Source organism: Eurytemora carolleeae, unplaced genomic scaffold, assembly GCF_000591075.1.
Source record: "Eurytemora carolleeae unplaced genomic scaffold, Eaff_2.0 scaffold57, whole genome shotgun sequence".
Classification (NCBI taxonomy): domain Eukaryota; kingdom Metazoa; phylum Arthropoda; class Copepoda; order Calanoida; family Temoridae; genus Eurytemora; species Eurytemora carolleeae.
Window position 1 is genome coordinate 335714 of NW_019396351.1, and position 18245 is coordinate 353958.

The 18245-nt window shown below is 33.3% G+C and overlaps 1 protein-coding gene across 3 annotated transcripts; it reads left to right on the top strand.

Annotated features, from left to right (window-relative positions):
- The first annotated feature begins 9539 nt into the window (after positions 1–9539).
- LOC111701540 (crystallin J1A) lies at positions 9540–17883 on the top strand. Of its 3 annotated transcripts, none has more exons than XM_023472865.1 (13): positions 9540–9717; positions 10448–10496; positions 10566–10625; positions 11023–11135; positions 11383–11448; positions 12114–12218; positions 13573–13623; positions 14322–14429; positions 14997–15022; positions 15353–15442; positions 16959–17040; positions 17373–17402; positions 17746–17830. In XM_023472865.1, exons 1-12 carry the CDS (start codon positions 9577–9579, stop codon positions 17379–17381), a joined length of 900 nt encoding a protein of 299 aa, XP_023328633.1. In that variant the 5' UTR covers positions 9540–9576; the 3' UTR covers positions 17382–17402; positions 17746–17830. The 3 variants fall into 3 exon arrangements, with proteins under 3 accessions (XP_023328633.1, XP_023328634.1, XP_023328632.1); XM_023472866.1 differs by lacking the exon at positions 17746–17830 and adding an exon at positions 17706–17733; XM_023472864.1 differs by lacking the exon at positions 17373–17402 and having other exon boundaries at positions 17746–17883.
- Positions 17884–18245: the final 362 nt, after the last annotated feature.

Here is an 18245-nt window from a genome sequence, read left to right on the forward strand (position 1 = left end):
CCTCCCAAGTAAAACTAACTACACCGAAGTGCCTCCTTTCTGTATCGAAATATTTTCACTCATATTTTGATGTCTTTTCCAAAATCCGTCAAAAATAATGCAAGACACTTTGTTTTATTTTTGAAATAAATAGCCCCCCCCCCCACCAAAAAAAATATGAAATAGCAAACATAAAAGATTTACATTTAATGGGTGAACATGGGTTATGATGTAAGGACTCTTTACTTTAAACCAGGTCCGTTAGTTTAACGTGCCTCCCCTTCTCACGGTGGGTTTCGAGGTCCTGGTTTAAAGTCATAAAACCTTAACTTTAGAACCCATTTCTTCTCATTAAATGAAGATTTTTCGTATTTGCTTTTTTACTATTTGTTATCAATCAATCAAACAATCAAATTTTGGATGTCCCATCGAATTCTTCACATAGATTCAGACTGTTTTTAAAAATGCATCAATTTTTAAGACTTGGTTGACACTAAACTGTAACGACCACCGTAGTCGTTGATTTTACCTCACCATGTTCTTTTCTGTAGCCTAAGACATGTACATTTTAGAAGTATTTGTTTTAAGTTTTGGTGTTTAACAAGTAATTGGCAAAATTTTCAGTGATTTTAGCGTTAGAGCTTTTAACCTTTTGGATCACTGTATATATTATTAATTAATATGTTTTTAATGTCATTTAATTATAAGCTGCAAACATTTAAATTTATTGATCGGTGAATTCTATCGTTTAATAAAAAACTTCTCAGGATGACACACCACAGAAAGCTGTAACTTTCGATCACAAATTAACTCATTATACATAATATTTTAACCTTTTTCTTAAGTACTTTTTTGTCGGTATTTACGTTTTGAATGAAAAAGTATGAATAAACAAATCTGTAAGATTATATATTGTTGAATCAAAACACGTTTTATTTCAAATAAAAAATACAGAATGCTTCTCACTCTGGTTAGTTTGGGGTGACACTGAACTAGACAGAATAGAGTAAAATGCATGCGACATTATTACTGGTAGAACTGGTATAAATATGCGACTTCGCATCTTCATATTGATTTTACGCACAAGTATTTATTCGGAATCATATCTATTTTACGCACAAGTATTTATTCGGAAACATATTTATTTTGCGCACAAGTATTTATTCGGAAACATTTATTTTACGCACAAGTATTTATTCGGAAACATATTTATTTTACGCACAAGTATTTATTCGGAAACATATTTATTTTACGCACAAGTATTTATTCAGAAACATATTTATTTTACGCACATTAAGTATTTATTCGGTAACATATTTATTTTACGCACATTAAGTATTTATTCGGTAACATATTCGGTAACATATTTATTTTCTTCTCAATTAGCTCATCAATTTAGGAGGAGTTACAATTGAAAAGATGTAAGATTTAAATCTTAAGTGCAATTTGTGTGTGAATAAATCTTTATAATAATAAAAATTTACTTTAGATTAACGTGATGAAGTCAGAAGCTATAAAATTACGAGTGCTTCTTTATATTGTATAAATCTAACACATTTTATTACAGAACTTATATATAACATTGAAACAAAGTAAACATTAAAAATAAACTTTACTGTTGGATTCAAGAAAGGGTTTCTTACACTTAATGATCATGGTATATGCAAATATGTTCTTATGATATAACTTTTTCATACAAAAACTATAATCTAGTTCTGGTGCTGGGGTCCTCTGTTGTAGTTTTCGTTGTTGATGACGACCCTGAGACAGCCGAACCTGTTTCTCCAGTAGTTGGTGTTAAACAGAGGTTGCTTTCTCACAATCTTCTTATGTGCAGCCCAGAGCAGAATTCCAACCAGGAGAACTGGTTCAGCTCCTCCAACTCCAGATACTACAACCTGGAGAAGTTTACCAGCAACAAGAGTAGGAATATGGAGGCCGAGACCGGTGGCGAGGAGGAAGAAGACGAGGTTGATGAGGAGGGAGGACGGAGTGATCAGGTGGATGAGGATGATCATGAAGAAGATGGAGCTGGTGATCATGGAGTTCCTGAAAAGAGTTCTCATCCATTGAGAGGATATGGAAAACATATTCATCATGGAGCAGGAGCATAGAGGAGTTTGGTGATACTGATAAGACCACCAGTTGGGATCCGGAAATCCAGCTCCAGGATACTGTGATCTTGCTCCGGGTTCTCCTGGATATTGAAAACCTGCTCTTGGTGCTGAAGTACACTGAGGTCCATGTTGATAGTACCCTTGCGGTCCTCCTTGCTGACTAGCCTGATCCTGCAGTCCTGAACCGTGGGTGGGAACCTGATTTTCCTGAGTTGATCTTCCTGGAAATGCTTGTTCTCCAGGTCCTGGAGGAGCAGTTGGATTAGTCCCATCTGTGCTTGCAGCACCTGTAGCAGTAGGTACTGATCCATCCATCCCAGGATATCCTGTAGGTAATAGACCTAAAGCCTGAAGGAAGTGAAGGATTGATGGAGATTGCTGGTTCTCTCCAAACCCTGATAAATCTGGATATAAACCTTGCTGCTGGTTCATGTTTGGGTTCATGTTTCTGGTTTGGCACATTTCTCTTAAATTTAGCTTCAAGGTAAAGATTGAGATGAATGACAAAGGATTGAATTCAGTGATTGCTTGTTGTTTCTTCAATATACTGAATCTGAAAACTAAACGTTGGTCTTAAATAGGTAAACTGTGATGAAATATAAACTAATATATTTTCTTAAACCTGATTGGATGTTCAAGTAACCAAGCTCTCCCATTGGCTGTTTGAGAATATCCCAACATTTCATCATATGCCAGAATGTACCAGAAACAACTAATGTACGTGTAATAAACGTAATGCAATAAATGACAAATGTTTATGAAAAATGTAAGGTTATACGTTATATATGTACTGCTTAAATGTCACACATTACAAAATATACATTATACACATTGTAAATTTTGTATTAAGTTTGATCCATATTAAAACGTTATGCATGTGATTCTAATTTGTGCTTTTTTAATAGGAACAGTTTAGTTCCCATTCCAAACATGTCTTTTTAACAAAAATATCTTTTTACATCTATATCTTTTTAGCGAAAAGACATGAATGAAAACGAGACAAAATGTCGTCTTAGAATAAGTTTTCATTTGAGGCTTAGCTCCGGATTGTTGTGGAATCTTGATAGCCCTGATCAACTATCTGAACCGAGGAGGGAGCGCGGCGGGGAGACTATGAGTTGAGAAAAGGAGAATACAACCCCCATATAGTTTGTAACCCTATGCAAGGGCAACGTTGACCCCTGCACTAGGCCTACTCTCTGCACACAGGATGGGAAGGAAGGGTGTGTATAAGGCGGGGCTGGGGCGCGGGTTCTATAAACCATCTCCTCTTCACCGGATGGAGCGAGAAATATCAGGAGATCAAAACACACATGGAGGCTTGCCGCTGTTTCGGCGCCGGAATCCAGGGCCCCTTTACCCGCCGGTTCGGTATTGGCTCGGCACGACTATTTTCTTTCGACTGTCAATCTTGCGTCACTGCAAAAGCTCTTTCTGTGTTCTCCGATCCTAGTAGTGTTCGTACTGTCCGTTGGCCTCACAGACACGCGTTAGAGTTAAAATAAAGTACATTTCCATGTTAGGTACGGAAACTTATGAACTGTTTCACCAACGAGTCGCAGGAGAGGCCCCGATAAGAGAATCACCAAGTACGCATGTCGGCGGAGTTTCGTATAAATGCTTTTTAGAGCTCTGTTTGTGTTCTGAGATCCTGATAGTTTTCCTCGGAAAATGACGTAAACTGACGAGGGTCTGACGTATGATTGAAGCCATCTGCGTAGGGTGACACCGGCATGAAAGAGATATCCTGGCTCGGCCAATGTAATCCATCCGGCTCCTCAACCCCCCGCCCTAACCCTCATCTCTCTTGTTCACCCCGCATGGAAGGAATTGGAAAATGGAAGGGATATTTAACATTTGATATTCAATTCTCGGGAAAACTTGGTATTTCTTTCTGAAATTCTAAAGTAAGGTTTAATTTGTAAAAAATATAGATATATATATTATATGTGTATAAAAAAAATATCAAAATAAAAATAAAAATATTTCTCGTTTTCTGTTTTATCTAATTTTTTTTTATTTTTGCATCTATTCTATATATCTATGTTTCATTACTATTTTTTATTCTTGTATCAGATAAGTCTTTCTTTTCTATGCTTCATTTTCTTTCTCTATCTTCTTATCTTCTTATCTTCTTTCTTATCTTTTATCTGTTCTATCTTCGATGAGTAAATCTGCGTTATATTATTCAATTCTTAAATTTACGTATCTAATTATACTTCTCTTGCTTATACGATAATCTTGTCTCATTTTCTTTATCTATTTTCTCTATATCTATTTTCTCTATATCTATTTTCTCTATATCTATTTTCTCTATATCTATTTTGTATCGACTATCTTCTCTATATCTATCTTCTCTATATCTATTTTTATATCGACTATCTTCTCTATATCTATTTTCTCTATATCTATTTTCTCTATATCTTTTTTCTTTATCTATTTTCTCTTTATCTATTTTGTATATCTATTTTCTTAATATCTATTTTCTTGATATCTATTTTCTTGATATCTATTTTCTTTATCTATTTTCTCTATATCTATAATTTTCTCTATATCTATTTTCTCGATATCTATTTTCTTTATCTATTCATTCGTTCTATGTCCATTTTTGTCATCTATTTTCTATATCTTATTTCTATATCTATTTTCTTTGCCTATATTTATATCTTCTATGTATTTATTTATATCTTATTATAAATGCTATCTTTCAGTATATCTTTGTATTCTTTCTGTTGTTTGATATTTGTCTTACATCTTCTTTTTCCCTTTCTTCATTATATTTTTTCAACAAATTTTCTATTTATTTTGTTTATCTTTTTCCTTTTTTCAATATGTTTTTCTCAATTTTTATTATTTATTATCTATTATCTATTTCTCTTGTCTATCTTTTGTTTCTTTGTTTGTTTGTCCGATCATAACTCATGAACTTCTTGACAAATTTGCCTAAAACTTTTACTGGGGAGCTAGTGGGTTAACTTTATTACGGAAATTTTAATTTCCAGTAAAAGCTGGGTTTCCAAACTAATTACGTATATTTCTGTCGTATATTTTTCCAATTATCTTTTTTTAATTCTATCTTCCATTTTTCAATATATTTTCTATTGCATTTATTTATAATTAAATACATTCTATGATCTTCCATTTTTCAATATATTTTCTATTGCATCTTTTTATAAATACATTTTATGTTCTTCCATTTTTCAATATATTTTCTATTGCATCTATCTATAAATACATTCTATGTTCTTCCATATTTCAATATATTTTCTATTGCATCTTTCTATAAATACATTTTATGTTCTTCCATTTTTCAATATATTTTCTATTGCATCTTTCTATAAATACATTCTATATTCTTTCATTTTTCAATATATTTTCTTTTGCATCTTTCTATAAATACATTTTATGTTCTTCCATTTTTCAATATAGTTTCTATTGCCAAGGGCGTACGAGGGCTTTTATTTAGGGGGGGGGGCACAATTTTTTTGGTCCCCCCCTTGGCAACATTGTGCCCCCCTTAAAAACCCCTTTTTTGAAAAAATATTAATACTTTTTAAAAAAAAATTTTGCCCCCCCCTCCCACCTGGACTTGTTTTGTTCACCATAAAAAGACTACATTTTTGGGTGTTACTAACCTTTGAGTCTAAAAATTATTCCTTTGCTTGAAAAACTAACTTTTTGACTTTATAAATTTATCACTTAACTCCATCACAGCTAACTAAATCAATATCACAGCATCATTAAAAATTATACTTTTACTAATAAACGAAATTTCTTCTGAAATTTTTAGATAGAATTTTCTCAATCTACATATTCACCAACTCTTTTAAGCTACAATTTTCTGGGATTTGCTTTTTTTCAGTAGAGAGCTCAGACAGCCTTATAGGGTGTAAAGCTATAAGTGCAAGATCGTTAAGTCTGCTCTCCGTCATAGTACATCAATTGTGTAATGAAGTATTCTCTTTAGAAGGCTAAAACTTTTCTCTCCTTGAATTAACAGTGAATATAGACAAATCCTTAGTCTTTGTCATTGTCAGGTGTTACTTTCTAAACGGAGTTTCCTTTTAATTTTTATTTTTCGAACTCCCAGGGGGGTAAGAGGACTACTACCCCCCCTAGGTACACCCCTTTGCCTGACCTGAGGAAGGGAAATGCAAGCAGATGTAATATTAAAAGAGCCTCCACTCGTACGCCCCTGTCTATTGCATCTATCTATAAATGCATTTTATGTTCTTCCATTTTTCAATATATTTTCTATTGCATCTTTCTATAAATACATTTTATGTTTTTCCATTTTTCAATATATTTTCTATTGCATCTTTCTATAAATACATTCTATGATCTTCCATTTTTCAATATATTTTCTATTGCAATTATCTATAAATACATTCTATGTTCTTCCATTGTTCAATATATTTTCTATTGCATCTATCTATAAATACATCTATGTACTTTTCATGTATTGATATAAGATATAATTAAAGTATAATTAAAGATATTATTACACAATCAACAGAATGGCAAATGTTACAAAATATTTAAAAGTCGATTGTATTTAGCACGAAAATAGTTGATATATATATATGAACCAGAAAATAGTTGATATATATATGAACCAGAAAATAGTTGATATATATATGAACCAGAAAATAGTTGATATATATATATGAACCAGAAATAACTTTTATAACTTATATCTTTTGTACTGTTACTTATATCATATGTAATTATATGTTTTGTTATTATATATTTTGTAATTATATCTTATGTTAATGAGCCTGTTTTTTAATCTTTTGTTTTTATTTATCATTATACCAGCTTTGTAACCCAGCTTTGCCAGGAGTTTCCCCAATATAGTTAACCCAACCAAGTTAAACTATTCAGTTGTTCTTCCGAGTTCCCGAAGACAGTTTTATAAGCCAATCGGTCAAAGGGTTCCTGAGTTATGATCGGACATACAAATACAAAAACAGACAGACTTTATAAACATCATATATGTAATTAACATATTTATTTTGTATACTAACGAAAAACAGCTTTTTTTAAGGGAATGCTAATTGAAATGTGCGATATATTAAAATAGAAAGATTTTATATTTAATTAGAAAGATAAAAAAATGCGCGCACACAATTTGCTGAAGATGAAAAATGAAATTTACGTATACTGCGTAAATCAAATAGCACTAAGAGCGTATGTGGTATGCGTTCTAGGCACATTCTTAACATTTTAGCGCGATACATTCCCTTCCTATAAATTCCATAATTGGCATTTCAGGATATCTAACCAATCAGAGGCCAGCTATGGGTTTCATCTGACCAATGAGAGGTGAGTAATGATATCCAGCTCCTCTAAGTCTCTCCAACTATGTGCAGCTATCAGGAACGCAGAACAAGTGTAGAGTCCGAGAATAGTTGATGTAGAGAGGTTGGAATGTGACACCCCCGCTCAGAGCCCGGCGGAATCCAACAGACATTCCAATTTCCAATCCGCCATGTTTAATTTAAACTAAACTAAAACAGGGAAATATTTAGCGGAGCATGGTAAATTATCTGCCAAATCAGACATGAAAATATAAAATATAAAACTTTGTAAATGTTTATTCGCGGTTAGTGATATCTGAACTGACAAGAAGAGATGTTTATTCGCGGTTAGTGATATATGAACTGACAAGAAGGGATGTTTATTCGAATTGTAGCACTAATATTATAATTATTTACATTTATTAGGGAACATGAGTTAGGTCAAAAAGTCATAACATAATGTTTATTCTGTGTAATTGAGTGTTGTTAGGAAAACAATTTGTATTTAAGCAAGAAATGCAAATTAAGTTAATTTTTTAAATAGACTTTCAAATCCAAAGAGATAGAATTATAAACTTTAAACATCAAAAATGGAAGAATAGTCTGTAGTTTAATAAAGATATTTTTTAAAGATAATACATACTTAAGCATATATACATACATAATAAATATATTCATACTTTATATGTACATATATAAAACTTTAAGAAAATGATTGATTTAAAAATGCTAGAACAGAAACTGGAAGATCTGTCTCCAACTCAAAGTGAGTTTTTTTTAGTTTTAAAATTTTTTATTGAAGAATATCTACATCAAATTTTATAATTTAGCTTATATTTTAATCGATTGAAAGGTAGCAAAGTAACTAAACTGAGTGCAAAACCGATTCAATTGAGCACTGGATCTTGAAACATTAAAAACAATTTTAATTTGACCATCCATATTTGAGTAAGGTCTCAAATTTAAGCCACGGCTCAAATTCTTTAAATTCGGCCTCTGTAATCCAATAACATCTTTATTGAGATGTTTATTTCATCTGACTTCAATCCATCATTTTGTCATAAAAAACAGGTTCTAATTTTATTTCAGATATGTAATATGTTTTTAGTCTATAAACTTACTCTAAACTAAGCTTTCTGTGCGTTTTCCAGTGATCTGCAGTTCTCTGACCAAAGAAATACTGGTTTTTAGTGGAGAGTGAACTCCTACTTGTTTTAAGTGTCTGAATCTTTCATGTTTACAAGGACTGTAAAAATAGCTTCCAATTACTCTACATTTAAAAGTGACATGGTTGATTCACAACGGTACCCTTATAAGCTTTCTACCCGATCAAGAATGCATGATAAATCCATCAATTTAAGTTGACCTATATAGTGACTGCTTCATAAACGATGGAGTAAATTGTCAGAAATAACTAGTTTTCAAGCTAGAAAAACGGAGATATCTTCTATATCATTGATCAGATAAAGGTTGAAAGGTACCCTAGTGAATTGATCATTCTTTTCTTCAAATAGAAGGTCACTTAATAATACTACGACAGTTCCTTTAAGCAATGTACAGGGTTACCCACAAATCATAAGATACAGAATACATGTACAGGTTACACACTACAGAATACATGTACAGGTTACACACTACAAAATATGCATAAAGGACTTAGTCACAAACTCAAATTCTAATCTATAATCCCTTTATCTTTGTAACCTGATGAATTAAACCTTTGACACTTCAAACTGCGTGTTACACATTCAGTTACAGGTTACAGAGTACACATGTTTTTACATGTTACACAATTTTTCAAACAATAATTTTTTTTTCTTTATTTTCCTTTTCGTTTTCAGAAATAAAAGATGTATTAAAATCCTTGTTGTCACAATTTTGAATGAAAACATATTCCAGACCAAGGATGTAATGCAAGGAAAGTTATTTCAGAAGTGTACGCATCTTTTGTACTGCAGTGTACTGTCACTGGGCGGTAATGTAAACACAAGACTGATGTTACAGCCTGACATGGGATCCATCTTTCACATAAAAAAATCAGTGAAATATTCTGGTAGGAAACTATTATGTGAATTATCAAAATTATCAAATTTAATCCTTTTAACCTCCTCGGATACTAAACGAACACTGATGTATCTATTCTTGTTTTCAAATTCCGCCCAAAGAGAACTGGTTTCAATATGTACGCAGAGTATACACGACCGCAATTAACTTTCCTGGCATTACACCCTTGCTCCAGACTGAAATATCCTAAAATTGTATGTAGAGTATCCGAGCTTGAGCTGATACTGGAGGATGGAGAGGAGGAGGGGATCTCCCAGGTATTGTGGATCATCTTATTTTTTTAACATTCAAGGAGTTTTTGGCCTCACAAAAATTTACAACGTGTACCATATTTTAAAAAAATAACATCTGACTGCTTTTTAAACAATTAGCAACGTTTTGACTCTGACAGAAAAAAAAGGTCCGAACGAGGAAAAACCAAAGGTTCGACTTTTCGCAAAAAAAAGGGAATCTAAAATCTTAAAATTTGTTTATTTTCTCCGGAACTTCTTAGGAGCCAAATTATGTAATTTTTGTGAGGAATCTAATTATACGCATTTTAAAACAAATCAGCGCCTATTTACATAATAACTGTGTTGCTAGCTTCAGGGCTATTTATTTATATTTGATAAAATGTAAAATGCTAGCTTGGGAACCTTGTCTGGAAAACTTAACTTTCTCCAAGAATATTCCCGTGGTTTTACCAAGTTCCAAAATAAAAATTTGAGGCACATCATTCAATAGGTACCTGAGTTCTGATCGGACACACAAACATACAAACAAACAAACAGAGATTACTAATGTATATATAAAAATATTAAATACTTGATATAACATTCCAACAATTGGTCTGGCCAAAAATTTTTAAACCTATTGTTAAACTACGGCTAGTAGATTTTAGCAATTTCATTGATCAAGCCCTTTAGTCGTCCCATTTGCAAACTATTTAAGATGAGATTCCCCCCTTTTATACTCTAACAGTCCTTAATAAAACATTCTGGTTTCTAGCCTGAGTTTTGGCCAGTTAATAAATCTCCGTTCTACAATGTTCCAACAGGTATGAAATTAAAAATACAAAAATTTATTCTCATTTTTCAAAACCAATATTTATACTTTGTTTATCCAGGAGCTAGGAGCGGATACAACCATGTCCTTGAGGTTGGACTCCTGGTCCTCAGTATAACAGGTATAACTCATGGTCCTCAGTATATCAGGTTGGACTCATGATCCTCAGTGTAACAGGTTGGATTCATAGTCCTCAGTATAACAGGTTGGATTCATAGTCCTCAGTATAACAGGTTGAATTCATAGTCCTCAGTATATCAGGTTGGACTCCTGGTCCTCTGTATAACAGGTTGAACTCATGGTCCTCAGTTGAACAGGTTCAACTCATGTTCCTCAGTATATCAGGTTGGACTCAAGGTCCTCAGAATAACAGGTTGGACTCATGGAGTATAGAGTAAATGTTTGACCAACAGTATTTTACCTTCAGCCTTAACTTATAATCATGTCAATTTAGGGAATCTAGTCAAGTTTAAATTTTGTATTCGAAAACTGCTTCTAAAGCATGATATTGCTCACAGGTGGAGAACTTGACCTGGATGCGTACAGGAGAGTGATCACGGAGAAGTTTGGAGATGGGACGGCTTGGCAGGATTCATACAAGAAGAGAAAACAAGGATACAATCCTGCCAAGGTAGAACTTAAATATTTCAGATCCTATCTTACTACATAGGTCCATTCCGTTCATAAGATCCCAACTAAACTAGCTAAAGTTTGTCTTGGCTGTATTCAGAACAAACTTAGTCAGGTTTTTAGATTTTTTTCTTTTCAAAATCCATCACAAAATAATGTCGAAATTAACTAGGCAAGTAACTTCTGCCTTGTGGTCTGTGCGTGCTTTACAAATAAATATTCAAGCGAAATATAATTGTTTTCCTAAGAGGACAGCCTGGACCGAACCCGTTCCTGGCCCTTGGATTCATGAAGCAGTTTTACACTTTCTCCAGGTACAGTTAGTATTCTCCGGGTACAGTTAGTATTCTCCGGGCACAGTTAGTATTCTCCAGGTACAGTTAGTATTCTCCAGGTACAGTTAGTATTCTCCAGGTACAGTTAGTATTCTCCGGGTACAGTTAGTATTCTCCGGGTACAGTTAGTATTCTCCAGGTACAGTTAGTATTCTCCGGGTACAGTTAGTATTCTCCGGGTACAGTTAGTATTCTGCGGGTACAGTTAGTATTCTCCGGGTACATTTAGCATTCTCCAGGCAAGGGTTAGTATTCTCCGGGTACAGTTAGTATTCTCCGGGTACAATTAGTATTCTCCGTGTAGAGTTAGTATTCTCCGAGTACAGTTAGTATTCTCTAGGTACATTTAGCATTCCCCGGGCAAGGGTTAGTATTCTCCGGGTACAGTTAGTATTCTCCGGGTACAGTTAGTATTCTCCTGGTACAGTTAGTATTCTCCGGGTACAGTTAGTATTCTCCGTGTACAGTTAGTATTCTCCGTGTACAGTTAGTATTCTCCGGGTACATTTAGCATTCTCCAGGCAAGGATTAGTATTCTCCGGGTACAGATAGTATTCTCGATCCGGGTACAGTTAGTATTCTCCAGGTACAGTTAGTATTCTCCGGATACACCTAGCTTTCCTATATTGATGTTTATTTATTAGGAAGGAGAAGGAGATGTGAATAATCAAGATATGGACGGATTCCTCCTCTCCCTTCCTCATCTCGTTTTCAATGCAGAGAAGGAAAACGTTCTAGAGGAGTGTCAGGTTAGCTTCATCCGTCCTATTTACAATCTTATCTTGGTTCTTTCAGTACTTCTTCATTCTCACCTTAATTTCATCAGTCCTCTTTACAATCTTATCTTGGTCCTATCAGTACTTCTTCATTCTAATCTTAATTTCATCATTCCTCTTTACAATCTTATCTTGGTTCTATCAGTACTTCTTCATTCTAATCTTAATTTCATCAGTCCTCTTTACAATCTTATCTTGGTTCTATGAGTACTTCTTCATTCTAATCTTAATTTCATCAGTCCTCTTTACAATCTTATCTTGGTTCTATCTGTACTTCTTTATTCTTATCTTAATTTCATCAGTCCTCTTTACAATCTTATCTTGGTTCTATGAGTACTTCTTCATTCTAATCTTAATTTCATCAGTCCTCTTTACAATCTTATCTTGGTTCTATCTGTACTTCTTTATTCTTATCTTAATTTCATCAGTCCTATTTACAATCTTATCTTGTTTCTATCAGTACTTCTTCATTCTCACCTTATTTTCATCAGTCCTATTTACAATCTTATCTTGGTTCTATCAGTACTTCTTCATTCTCACCTTAACTTCATCAGTCCTCTTTACAATCTTATCTTTGTTCTATCAGTACTTAATCTTAATTTCATCCGTCCTCTTTACAAGCTTATCTTGGTTCTATCAGTACTTAATCATTCTTATCTTAATTGCATCTGTCCTCTTTACAATCTTATCTTGGTTCTATCAGTACTTATTCATTTTTATCTTAATTTTATCTGTCCTCTTTACAATCTTATCTTGGTTCTATCAGTACTTATTGATTTTTATCTTAATTTCATCCGTCCTCGTCCATTCGATCTAAATCTTAACTTCTTCCGTCCTCTTTATCTTATTTGGGTTCCTTTTTACATTCTTCTCTTAAATCCTTCCAACCTTCCGCGTTACATTATTATCTTAGTTCATCTTTTAATGTACACTTTTATATTTGTTTTATCCAGGGACTGTAAGCGTAATTATTTAAGTGACCCTCCATGCAAAGATGGCCATGTCTGATTTGCAACGGTGCCCTTAAAACCTTAATCTGACCAAAAATCTGAAAGATACTGTCGTTTTTCTGACTCGAAAAGTGTTTATTACTGTAAGGTTCTCCAATTCCACTCATAAACAAGGAATGCGCAAGTCCCTTTCGCAGAGAAACCGCAAATGAGAATTAACAGTTTGCAGAAACAAGAACATTGCTATCTAATTCACACTTGATCAGACAAAGCTTTCAGTAGTGGTACCCTTCTAAATCGGGCATTGCCATCTTTGCACATGGAGGGTCAGTCCCTTTTCTTCTAATGTCCATGATAAACTTTTCATTTTGTTTCAGAAAATTGTTGAACTACTGACAAGAAACCCTAAAACTGTTTCTATTGCATTGGTAAGTAAACTAAAAAAATAATTAATTTTGGAAATATTTCTTTAACTTCCTTATAAAGTTCAAGTTAACATTTAACCCTTTGTAATATGGAATATTCTTTCCGAAATACACATTGTCAAAAATAACATTTTTTCTTTTCTTTGAGATTTTATTGACCTTCTCAAAGCGAAACTAGCAGCTGTAGCGAGTTATAGTTTTAGAATTTAATTAGAGTTAATATTCTAAAATTATGAGTAAAACACGCAGTTTGTTAGTACAAGCAATTAAAAGTTAAAAATAGATATAAACCACAGTCCAATTTCTCCTTATCTATCTTTAGACTTGAACCCAAGTTAACCGATTATTCAGGTTAAACCTTCCTTGCATTTTAGTTTTAGAGAAACTTAACATTATATCAAGTTATCAACAAGGAAATAAATAATTGCCGATAATGAACCAATAATTTATTATGAATAACCCTGTACTTTATTTTTGTAATTGTTATCTAACAATATAAATAAGGCTGATAATTGCTCTGCAGGCATCTGACTGCTCTATTCTGGTTCAATTCTTCTCTTCCCTGCTATCTTCATCTCTGTGGACTCAAATAAACTACTACAATAAATCTTTGAATTTGCCCCTGCGCAACACAATATATATTGAAATAAAGAACTCATGGGTTGCATACATGATGTACGAAATATATATATATTTTCCAGGTTCAGTGTCGGATTCTGCAGAATGTTATCCTCACTGGATCTATGGACCTGGATAAACTTGAACCTGGAGAAGGACTCGAATTTCTCCGGGACATGCTGGAAAAACAGGAATATTTGTCCACCAAGAATTTAACTTAAGATTTAAGATTTTAAATCCTGGAGAAGAAGAGCAGTTTAAATTATATTAGAGTGAGTCTTGTAGACCTCGTTGCTCTTAACTAATATAAATTTACGCACAAATCTTCAATGCTTCAAACTCTAATATTATAATCCTAATATCTTTGTAACCGGATATCGTAGACCTTACAAAACTGTTCTGGGAACTACTGAGCGTCCCACATCATATTAGATTATCTCCAATCTTTAACACCAAAATAAACCCTTAATACTCGAAAAACTTATATCATTTTCCTTAAGAAAATTCTTATATAAGCCTTTTGTTATTTTTCAAAATGATTCATTTAAATGAAATTTTCTAATTAGTCCCGAAAATCGTAATTTAGACCCGTTCTCGGTCTAATATGATGTGGGACACCCTGTATGTCAACAAGTTCTGATGCTTATTTTTTACAAAACAGCTTATAGTAATAAAAGAAAAATTTCCGTTAAAGAAAACTGAACTTCATGTTTCGAACGTTTAACATTTTTAAATATTTTTGAACAAATTGTTTTTAGAATACACCTCACATAACCTTAGTCAGGTAAAAATAGAGCAAAGACCTTTCCTTAAACCAATGAAATCCACTCTGAGATGTGCGACACATTCTTCTAGAAGTGATTGACCGAAACTAGCATTGCATTTAGCATTAAAAACACTTCCTAAATAACTCACCCATTGGGCCATTTTTGTTGTTTTTTTTGACATACCATTTTAGAAGTCATTTAAAATGGTTTTAACGATATTTGATATGATTTTTGTTAAATTGCTATAAAAATGTTTAAAACGTAAACTAATATAAATTTTCGGCTTGGATAAATCTCATTAAAAATGGAGAATATAAGATTTTGTTAATTTTAGTTTTTTATTCAAGAGAATTCGGGAATAACTGTTATGTTCCTGGTTCTATGGTCGGAGCAATTCATGCAGTTCTATCTAGTTCTTCATACTCTCAAGCAATCAGGTTTAGATAATTCATACAGTTCTATATAGTTCTTCATACACTCAAGCAATCAGGTTTAGATAATTCATCCAGTTCTATATAGTTCTTCATAATCTCAAACAATCAGGTTTAGATAATTCATGCAGTTCTATCTAGTTCTTCATACACTCAAGCAATCAGGTTTAGACAATTCATGTAGTTCTATCTAGTTCTTCATACTCTCAAGCAATCAGGTTTAGACAATTCATGCAGTTCTATCTAGTTCTTCATACTCTCAAGCAATCAGGTTTAGACAATTCATGCAGTTCTATCTTGTTCTTCATACTCTCATGCAATCAGGTTTAGACAGTTCATGCAGTTCTATATAGTTCTCTATACTCTCAAGCAATCAAGTTCAGACACCGACAGTCTCCTCTCCCCTAGTCCTCTGTATATCCCATCCCGTCCTGCCTAATCCTATTCTTTATAGATTATATCCTGTCTTGTCAGTCTTTTTATTCCATCTTGGTTTCTCCTTTTATCTCTTGTCTGATCCACCTTTGTAAATGTCTTTTTTGTCATTCTTTTCCTTTCTGTCTTATCTTTTTTAAATTCCTTCTCTGTCCTGTCCAGTTCGATTGTGTCCTTTGGTGTTCTAATCATGAAAACTATATAATCTACTCTGCTCTAGATCCAACTAGATCTAGCAAAAACAGCTCCAGGTTGTGTTTAAAACTAGTCAACTACTCTAGACCTATCTATTAATCTGTATAAACTACGTCCTGATCCAGGTTTTGTTTAGAGCTAGTAAACTGCTTTAGATCTATTTATTAATCTGTATAAACTGCATCCTGATCCAGGTTGTGTTTAGCGCTAGTCATCTGCTCTATATCTATCTATTAACCCATATAAACTACCCCCTGCTCTAGATCGTGTTTAGAGCTAGTCAACTGCTCTAAATCTAACTATTAACTTTAATAAACTATCCTGCTCTAGGTTGTGTTTGGAGATAGTCAACTGCTCTAGATCTATCTATTAACCCGTATAAACTACCCCCTGCTCCAGGTTGTGTTGAGAGCTAATTAAATTCTTTATATCTGACATTAACCTGGATAACCTACCCTGCTCTGTAGCTGGTTGAATCATATAGATTTAACTATTAACATATAATAAACTACCCTACATCAGGTTGTGTTTAGAACTGGTTAAATCCTCTACATCTATCTATTAGCCTGTATAAACTACCCTGTACCAGATCGTGTTTAGATCTAACTAATAACCTGTATAATACACTCTGCTCCAGGTTGTGTTAAGAGCTGGCTATATCCTATAGATCTCTCTAGTAGCTGGTATAAACTATACTGCTCCAGGTTGTGTTTAGAGCTGGTTAAATCCTCCAAATATAACTATTAGCCTGCATAAACTCCCCTGCTCCAGGTTGTTTTAAAGTTGGTGAAATCCTCTAGATCTAACTATTAGGCTGTAAAAACTACCGTGCTCCGCCTGCTTTAGATCAATTTGATGATTTATTAAATTGTGCATATCTATCCTTCTCCAGGTTGTGTATAAGAGCTGGAGGATGTAACTGCTCTAGATCTAATTATTCCGGAGCTATTGTAGCTGCTGTTAATGGAATACAGGTTTACATTTCTTACATTTTCCAAATTAGAAAAATAATAAATTCTATAATAAAACTTCTATATACATCAATAAAATTGACCGTTTCTTGGAACTCAGAGAAATTCATCTAAGTTCTTAAATCTTACATTTTTATACTTTTCTTCTCCCTGTTGATTTTGTGATCTTTGGTGAATGATTTTCTTTTATGTAAGTACGAATCTTTGTTTTGATAAAACTTTCAGTAAATTTTTTAAGGGGGAGGCCAGCGGCCGGAGGGGGGGGGGTTCCTATCTTCCAAAAAATATTCAATCTTGGCTGTACATTTGATTGATTGGATTGAACGATATTTCAGGATATTTGAATAAACTGAATTAGCAGAAAGGTACGTTTTAGAATCAATTTTTAAGGGTGGAATTAAAAAAAAGACCATATTTTAGGATATTCTGATGGTTTGAATTATTAAACCGCCATATTTCTGGATATTCCTTTGGATTGGATTATCATAAAGCCATATTTCAGGATATTCCGCGAAGTATTGGATGATTAAAAAAAAACTATATTTCCGGATATTCCGATGTATTGGATTATGAAAAGTTATATTTCAGGATATTCCAATGGATTGGATTATGGAATACTATATTTCAGGATATTCTGATGTTTTGGATCTTAAAAAACTATAATTCAGGATATTCCGATGGATTGGATTAAGAAAAACTATATTTTAGGATATTCCGATGGATTGGATTAAGAAAACTACCGACTTTATGGATATTTTCACCCTGACCTGTAAGGTTTCTCAGAAAATGTCAAACTAGATATTGTGAAAACTTAACAAAGAATAAATTACATTGATTGATCAGGCATTTAAGTGAATTTTATTTCTCAAAGTCCCCATCAAACTTAGAGGAAAATTGGTCAGGGGGTTCCAGAATTCATGATCAGACATATTAACTAACAAACAAACTAACAGAAAACATGAGATTATTACTTAATACTAATAGATAAAGAGCGGAATCCATTCATGCGACCAAGAGGAAACTGAACTAACCTAAAATTTATAAGAACTTCCAGTACATTAGGTTAAAGGTTAAGCTGGGTGTTTGGAACTGGATAAGGGTTAGAGTTAGACGAAGTCATAATTCAGGGAACCGAGTTGAACCCGTAAAACGCGCGGGAAGTTCAAAATACGGGATAATTAGTAGAAAGGTAATGTATTGCTTATAGA